Source organism: Apaloderma vittatum, unplaced genomic scaffold (assembly GCF_000703405.1).
Source record: "Apaloderma vittatum isolate BGI_N311 unplaced genomic scaffold, ASM70340v1 scaffold4035, whole genome shotgun sequence".
Taxonomy (NCBI): domain Eukaryota; kingdom Metazoa; phylum Chordata; class Aves; order Trogoniformes; family Trogonidae; genus Apaloderma; species Apaloderma vittatum.
In genome coordinates this window covers 1-8340 of record NW_009718655.1, presented here as the reverse complement: position 1 = coordinate 8340, position 8340 = coordinate 1, and the positions used below count along the sequence as shown (strand labels likewise).

At 45.9% G+C, this 8340-nt stretch overlaps 1 protein-coding gene across 1 annotated transcript; it reads left to right on the top strand.

The window, feature by feature from the left end:
* Positions 1–278: 278 nt before the first annotated feature.
* On the top strand, positions 279–7991 carry LOC104269639 (tudor domain-containing protein 5-like; the record flags this gene model as incomplete). Its single annotated transcript, XM_009870319.1, is given in 8 exon segments — positions 279–510; positions 1404–1508; positions 1653–1712; positions 1715–1791; positions 3915–4135; positions 5021–5227; positions 6797–6863; positions 7791–7991. Coding segments are annotated over 8 exon segments (1170 nt in total), but the record flags the coding sequence as incomplete, so codon positions are not given.
* Positions 7992–8340: the final 349 nt, after the last annotated feature.

The window sequence follows — 8340 nt, the reverse complement described above, 5'->3', positions numbered from 1 at the left end:
GTGGTCTGGGGGTGCGGGAATGGCCTTAGAGGGCAGTGACGCTGTGGGGTGGGGAAGGGGACTCAGCTGTCGGTGGGTGCTGGAGGGCAGCAGCCCCAGAGGTGCCCGTGAGGGAGTACGTGGGGTTGGTGGGTGGTGGAGGCTGCTGGCACTGGCGTGCTGAGCCCTGCCCTCACCGGGTTTGGGCTGCTAAGTGGTAAAAAGGCTTTTGTGTGTGTTTGAGCAGCTGTGGTGTGAGTTGTTTTTCTGCTTGCTTTTGTTTCCCCTGTAGCGCGGACATGGCGGAGCAGGCAGAGCTTAAGCAGGTGCTGATAAAGGAGCTGAGATCGCTGCTGATTGCTGCCAAAGACGGCTTGACCCCGGCCCAGCTGGAGCAGGAGTACAAGGCCATGATCGGCAAACCGCTCCCTCTGCATGATCTGGGCTTCCAGTCGACCTTGGCGCTGGTGGCAGATATGCCTGAAGTTGTCAGAGTCTGTCCTTCCAAGAAAGGCACTTTTATCCTCAAAGGTAAGGTGGTGTTTCCTTATGGGTGGAGGATTTGCTTGGTGTGGAGTGATGGTCCCGCACAGGGATGTGCAGATGAATTCCCGGAGCTGTAGGTCACGTATCTCTGTTCTTCTTTTTTTCGTGCAGCTCTGTTTAATTTCTTTTATGTATTTTTGATCTGCCCTTTAATGCTCTTCCGCTCACAGAGGCTTCTAGTTGTTTTTGTACGTTTTGCATTCTGCACTTAGTTTAGAAAACCTAGTAACGTTTCTTACGAGTACGCTAGAATTAGTAAGCGTTGCTGGTCCTGTAAATTCAGATTACAACAGGAGCCAAAACTGGGGTGAAGTCTTTCAGAAGAAGCTGTAAATGTTTCCCTACCAACCCCATGGGAAGTTTAGCCTGTATCAAAGAATGTTCTTTTTTTTTGTTTTTCCTTTGAAGAAGAGCTTTGGAAACTCATGGTGAATGCAAAGAGTTGATTGGGAAGGTTGAAATTATTTTTTTTTTTTAGAATGTTACAGTAAGACAAGAAAAAGTTATTTAAAGCCCTTTCCTGGGCAGGTGGGTGCTCTGTAGTGAGGGTTAATTGAGCCATTTACTGTTGTCCCAACAAAACTCACGGCAGCTGGGTTTCCTGTTGTGTTCCTGTATCTAAGAACCTGATGGGCCTTCCTGCCTGGATCTCGGTTTGTAGGGATGAGTGTGGAGTTTGGTTGTTGCCCGTTAAAAATGGCTCAGTCCATTTTGCAAAGGGAGAGGAAAAGTGTCCTGCTGGAAATCAGCCACGATTTAACGTGATTACTTTTGAAGACACTTGCTTCTAAAAAGGGTGGAGGAAGAGGAAAGAAAACGTTTGCCTCTGTAGAGCTTGTAATGGTTTGCTGTTAATAGTTTATTTCTTCCTTTTGTAGCTGTTGCAGATAAGACCACCAAAGGACTTGCCAAACTGGTTGCCAGGCAGAAAGATGGGAGGACACAGAAGGGTGCCGCTGCGAAGGCGGGTGCCGCTCCTTCCTGTAAGAACCCACAAAGATTCCCTCGCAGGCGCAGGGCTCCCGTCCTGCCAGCAAAAGCGAAGGTTGAGTTGCAGGATCTGTGGAGTCCCTCACGAGCCCCACCGTCAGACTTCGGTAATGCTGCCTTCAGACACTTTGCCTGAGGGTACATGCAATATGGATTTTTCTCTTTATTTGAAGTCCTCAGCAGTGTGCCCAGTATCATTGAGCACATAAGAGAAGAGCAGGTTCCTTGCTGACCCCAGAGTACCTGGCAAGTGGGAGAAGGAAAGGATGCCACAAGGTGGGCAGTGTGTTATTTAACTGAAAGCATGTAGCTCTTGCAAGCTGTGTGGCCAAGTGACTGTGTTTCAGGTGGGTGTTGCTGCATCTCCAGTTGCTATAGTAGTCCCAGTTACTCTAGGTTTTAGCACAGGAGGGCTGTGCTGAAGAAGCAGCTGTCCCAAGGGAGTTGTCTTGGTAGGAAATGCCAACGGCATCCTGGCCTGTATCAGAAATGGTGTGACCAGCAGGAGGAGGGAGGTGATCATGCCCCTGTACTCGGCACTCGTGAGACCTCACCTCGAGTACCGTGTCCAGTTTTGGTCACCACAGTACAAGAAGGACATCGAGGTGCTGGAGCGGGTGCAGAGAAGGGCAACAAGGCTTGTGAGAGGTCTGGAAAACATGCCCTATGAAGAGCGGCTGAGGGAACTGGGTTTGTTTAGTCTGGAGAAGAGGAGGCTGAGAGGAGACCTTATTGCCCTCTACAACTACCTAAAAGGAGGCTGTAGTGAGGCTGGTGCTGGTCTCTTCTCTCTAATTACTAATGACAGGACAAGGGGAAATGGCCCCAAGTTGCGTCAGGGTAAGTTTAGATTGGATATTCGGGGGAAGTTCTTTACTGAACGAGTGGTGAGGCACTGGAACAGGCTGCCCAGGGAGATGGTGGAGTCACCAACCCTGGAGGTGTTTAAAAAAAAAGTAGATCTAGCACTTGAGGCTATGGTGTAGTGGTTAGGTATGCTGGGATGAAGGTTGGACTAGATGATCTTCAGAGGTCCCTTCCAACCCCGAAACATTCTGTGATTTTGTGAAAGAGCTTAACAGGAAGTTTTCTATAGGTTGCCACTGACCTTTTTTGTGTGAGGTGAAAGAAGATCTGTTTAGCCCATTCAGAGCGTAGACTTTCTGAATGTGTGTCTGGGGGCTGGAATTTCTAGTCATTCCAGGCAATAGATAGCAAAACTTGAAAGATCTCCTGAACATCTGCTCTGGAGGCTGCTAAAGCCATTCCAGTGCATTTTTCCAGACTGAAGGTTTATCACCGGTGTTGAAGGCAAAGCTATGATGTTCCACAAAAGAAAACAGACAACACTGCAGATGTCCTCAGAGTTCCTGTGACAGCTATGAGAGAAGGCAGAAAATCCCCTACAGTTTCTGCCAAACTCCTGACTTTTGTGGGGAAAATTCATCTTGGCGTCATTGATTTAACCCTTAGCGTGCTTACAAGAGCAAGTGTTTTTTGGTTTGGTTTACTAATACAGTTAACGATGCCTCTCAGGTGAATCCTGGTGACTGCAGTGGCTGTGAATACTACAAGAGAGGAGGAAAACAGACAGCACTGCTGCTTTCAGGCCATTGCTTTTACATGGCTTCTCTTTCTGCTTAATATGCAACACTGGCTCAGTCTAACAAAAACCAGCCAAAATACTGTCTTTGCAGCAGCACCTGTAGGAGAGATGCCTCCTCTGGAGTCCAGCTGTGAGACAGCAGAAGAGAAATCAGAGCCAGCGGTAACACAGACAGTAGCTTTGGGTGATGGCCTCAAACAAGTAAGTGGCTGGACAAGCGATACGTAGCTTTTTCGTGTCTTAGTCTAGGGGGGTGATCTTCTTACTGCTTTGGTTTCTGTTGAATTTGCATTGTTGATGCACTGCTGCTTCCAAAAATTTTTCTATGTGTTTTAGATGAATCTGGAGGTGACTAGAAACATACTGACCTGCTGTGCAGCTTTATATGCCATTCAGCCTAGCTCTTGTCTCTTTCTGGTCTTGAGATCTATGTTACAGATCATTCAAGGTCAGTTAAGCATGATCTTGGTCCCTGATAATAGCAATAGCAGTAATTTTGTCAAAATATGTGACATGACTTCAGTTCCTCTCCATTATTCCTTACAGGAATAGGAGGAAGATATTTTTGTTTCACCTCTCTTTACACTGGAGGGAAGAAAGAAGGAAGGAAGGGAGAGAGTGTGAAAATAAATGCTTCTATCATAGGGAAAGTTTTAATTCAAGTCTGATACTCAGTAATTCACAGGTTCCCAGGAAAGCAGAATTCTTTTTTTGCCTTAGTGGAAAGGCTAGTCACGTGTGTTCAGTGCATGATGAGACATCTGAGTGGTACCTTCCTCTTATCCCTTTGTAGCGTCAAGATTTGGAGCGATCACTACTGGAAAAGTTGATATCGACTCCAGAAATCCCCCCAGATGCTGTTCAGGACAGAAGCCTTTGTGGTTTACCGCCATTGGAGAGAGGGTGCATGGTAGGAGTCTTGGTGGGGTTCATCGTCTCTCCCAGCCAGTTCTACATCAACGTCTGCCGCAGGGAAGCACCCTATGAACTGCAGGACATGATGTTTGAGATGAGGTGCGAACACGCTGTGCTGATGCAGTTCTGTTACTCAGTGTGTGTTTGTGCTGAGGGAACAGGGAACCCAGCTGTTGGTTATAGTCACTGCTGGCTTGATTGCTTCATATGGAGATGCTGGGTCTGCACTGAAATGCACACTTAAAATGCTTACCTGTTCTTTTTAACTAACAAGCAAAAAATATCGTTAATAGCAATTTGGCCGTGTCCTAGACAGTCCTGAACATAAAGCATGTAAAGGTTATGGAAAGGAACTTGAGGGTTCTTCTGTACCTCTCTGTTTTCTGTACTGCTGTTGCTAATGTGCTTGGCTAAGGCTTTTACTTCCACCTCCAGCACTTGCAAAAAGCCGTGGGTAATAGGCCTTTGCCATATCTGTGTTCGAAAGCAGAACACCCTCAGTGGCTTTGTTACGTTATGCATCTGGGATCCTGTTCCACCATGACAATGCTACAGTTGCTGTTTATTGTGTGCCAGAGTAGATGCCTGATGGCCGTGGGGCGTGCGTAAGTGTGATTACGGACTCTGCAGACAGATACTGTGTGTATGAGCCTGTGTTCTAGAATCTGGTTCGTGAGAAGTACTGACTTGTAAAGGTAATATTATGATGGCTGTATCTAGCCTCTGATTAATCATCATTAATTAACTTTTTGTTGGACCGCAAGAATATCATTCAAATGTTAAAAGTTTGGGGTTGCATTTTTTTATTATCATTTCAGTCCAAGTGTGGCAGAACAGAGGTGTAAAGGATCTATTGAAACAACTCCTGAAAATTCAAGTTATGGGGACCTTGAGAAATTGGGATTCTTCTGAAGTTCTGTATATTTCTCTTTTTTCATCTCCTGCATCCTACCAAGCACAGTTTCTTATTATGATCTTTTGCAGACACCTTTACTCACATAAACTCGTTTCTGATCGTTACATCATGCCTGAGTCTTCAGTACGGCCTGGACAGCTTTGCTGCATAATGGTCGCAAATTGGTGGTACCGTGTTATCATCCACCGTGTCATCAATGATGAGAAAGTAGAGGTGTTCTACGCAGATTATGGAAACCTCGAAATTGTCCGAAAGTCTTGCCTGAGATTCCTCAAGTAAGTAAATTAGACGTGGGTGACAGAATCATGGAGTGGTTGAGGTTGGAAGAGATCTCCGGGGGTCGTTCTGTCTAACCTCCTGGCTCCAGCAGGGCTGCCTAGGACGATGTTGAGAAGATTTTTGAATGTCAAAGGTGGAGGCTCTGTGACCTCTCTGGGAAACCTGTTCCAGTGCTTGGTCGCCCTCATCCTGAAAATGCTGCTTTCCACCTGGTCAGCCCCCAGCATGTACTGAGGCATGATGATATTTCTCCTTAAATGCAGGACCTCGAACTTCATGAGGTTCCTGTCAGCCCGTTTCTCTATCCTGCTGAGGTTTCTCTGAACGGCAGCATGACCCTCTCGTGTGTCAGCCACTCCTCCCAGTTTCATTATCGTCAGCGGACTTGCTGAGGGTAGACTCTCCCCTATCATCCAGACCAGTAAGGGAAATGCGGAGTGGTATCGGACCTGGTATTGACCCCTGGGTACACCACTGGGTTGTGGCGTCTAACTAGGTGTCGTGCCGCTGATCTTTGGGCCTGGCCCTTCAGCCAGTTCTCAGTCTTCCTCACTGTTTGCCTGTCCAGCCCGTACTTCATGAGCTTGTCTATGAGTATCTTACAGGACACAGTGTCAGAAGCCTGACAGAGGTTAAGATCAACAATACCCACTGCTCTACCCTCACCTTCCAGGCCAGTCATTTCATTGCAGAAAATTGTCCAGTTGGTTAAGTGTGACTTCCCCTTGGTGAATCCATGCTGGCTACTTCGTCACTTCCTCGTTTTTCATGCACCTGGAAATAGTTCCCAGGAGAAGTTGTTCTGTCGCCTTCCCAGAGACTGACGTCTTTAGAAAAACATCCCAACACGCAGATTTCCTAGAAAGGATCCGAGGTTTTATTCCATAATGGTGCCTTGCAGGCATCTCCTTACTTTCTGGTACTTGAAGTGACATTAAGACCTGTTCTGCTGATCACTCTGAGCTCTTTGCTTATCAGCCCTGTCCATCACTGCCTCACAGTGACTTTAGTCTAAATCCTTTCCTGTTTCTGCTTTCACTCCGCAGTTTTTCTTCTTGCTGCTTTCTGTCACCTTGAGGCAAGCTCCCTAATCCTCCTTCCTAGGTTCCATGGATGTAAACATCCTCCAGAGCAGACATCCATCAAAGTGGGACACATGCAGCGTCAGAAGTAGTCGTTCTCCTCTGCAGCTCTGTACCTTTTCCATATTTGCTTCTTCCCTCTCATTTTGCCTTTTTTCATGCCTGGCCATTGACATTCTTTGGTTCAGAAGTCGTTGCTCTCTGTCCATAACTTGGTAACCATAAGGGGTTTTAATGGGAAAACATGTGGGCAAGGGAGGGCATAAGGAACCACTTGTTATTGCTGCTTCTGCTGTGCCCATTCTTTGGATGTGGAATGTTTTCCAAAGCTGCTGCAAGGTTTTAGTTGAAAGTGCAAAATCCAATACATGCCTCTTCATTCCTAAGCTGATTTTAAAAAACAGAAGAGGAAGAAGTTCAGCTCTGCTGCCTGGTTTTGTTCTGATTGTGCTCTAATGGTGATGACTTTATTTTATATTGTAGGTGGTGCTACTTGAAACTGCCTGCTCAGGCCATCCCGTGTTCCTTGGCAGGGGTAAAACCTGCGGAGGTATGTGTTCACATGCGGTTTTGTTTATTGGCATATGTGATAGCTGTCAAGTAGAGGTTGGCTTTTTCTCCTGGTAAGGGCAGACGTTTGGATTTATGCAGGTCTTGTTGATGTTCACAGCAGAATTGCTGCTGTTATGTTCAGCAGAGCATGACTGTGTAAGTCTCTGTCTCTGCAGGTGATCACCTTTCTGTCTGTACATTCTTACTTGTAGTGTTGCAGGAAGGGATAGCTCCCGTTAAGCAAATAAACAAGCTTGTTTCTTCCCCTGACATTAGTTCTCCAGGTTCTGAAGCCTTGGTAGCTCCATCCTTCTGTTTTAAAAAATTGATTCTGCAACAGAGGTTTAAGTTAGTTGGTTTGATGCAGTCGGCATAAACAAAGAGTTATAGAGGTCATAAGAAAGTTCCTTTATTCTGGAAGCTCTTGGTCATGAAGCCTGAGAAATACAATCCATGAAGGAAAGCATGTGAAGAGAGTTGCTGCATCTGTTTTAAAGCTATTATTTTGTAAAAACTATTTCCTCTGGTTTTTGAGGGTTAGAGAATCAGTTTTTATTGCAGTGAGGCTTAGCAGCTTCTTAGAAACGTTTGACTCATTTAACATTTATAATCACGTGACTCCAGGAATATAAAAAACCAAACAACAAAACCAACTGTATTTTAGGTAATTGTGATAAAATCACTGGTGAATGCCGTTGAACTGTAGGTATTTAGGATAAAAGGGCATTCCCAGCACAACTACCATTGCAGGCTTTGGGGTAGTTTGATTTAGTTCAGTGCTGGGAAGTTTGTGTGCCTGACTCTCCTGTATTTGTCCCTAGCCTGGCCTAGCTTAATTGCTTTTTTGACAAGTGCCCACAAGAGAAAGTCTCAGGCAGTGGATGTTGGTCTGTTTATAGCACCTTTTACATTCTTGTTTCTTCAGAATACGTGGCCCAATGCAGCAACTCTCCTGTTCGAGCAGCTGTGTGGCACCAACCTCCTCGTGGGCCTTGTGGATGAATATGTGAATGGCATTTTGCACCTTTTCCTGTGTGACACATCCACCAAGGAGGATGTCTACTTCCACACTGTCCTGAGGAGTCAGGGATATGCTGAAGGCTGCAGAGCGAACATTCCTTCCCAGGTCAGGAGGGAGGCATGTGCTGCTGAAAGGAAGGGCAGGGAAAGGATTGGTTGGGTGCCTGTAACGCAAAGATCTGCAGCTTGAAACAAGTGATGTTGTGAAGAGCAAAACTGGTGCTCCTTGCTTTCTTGTAACTTACTAGTTTGTGAGTGCATCCCATGGTATCCAACTCTGTTTCTTTTTGGTTAAGGTAGAATCTGATGATGCAGCAGAGATATTCTGGTTTAGTAGGACAAATTATTTTCATCCTACCTTCTAACAGTGGATTAGAAGGTTTTGATTTTTTTTTTCTTTTAAGCTGATGAGCTCTTAGAATTGTAGCTTCATCTGAAGCTGATGCATATCTGTC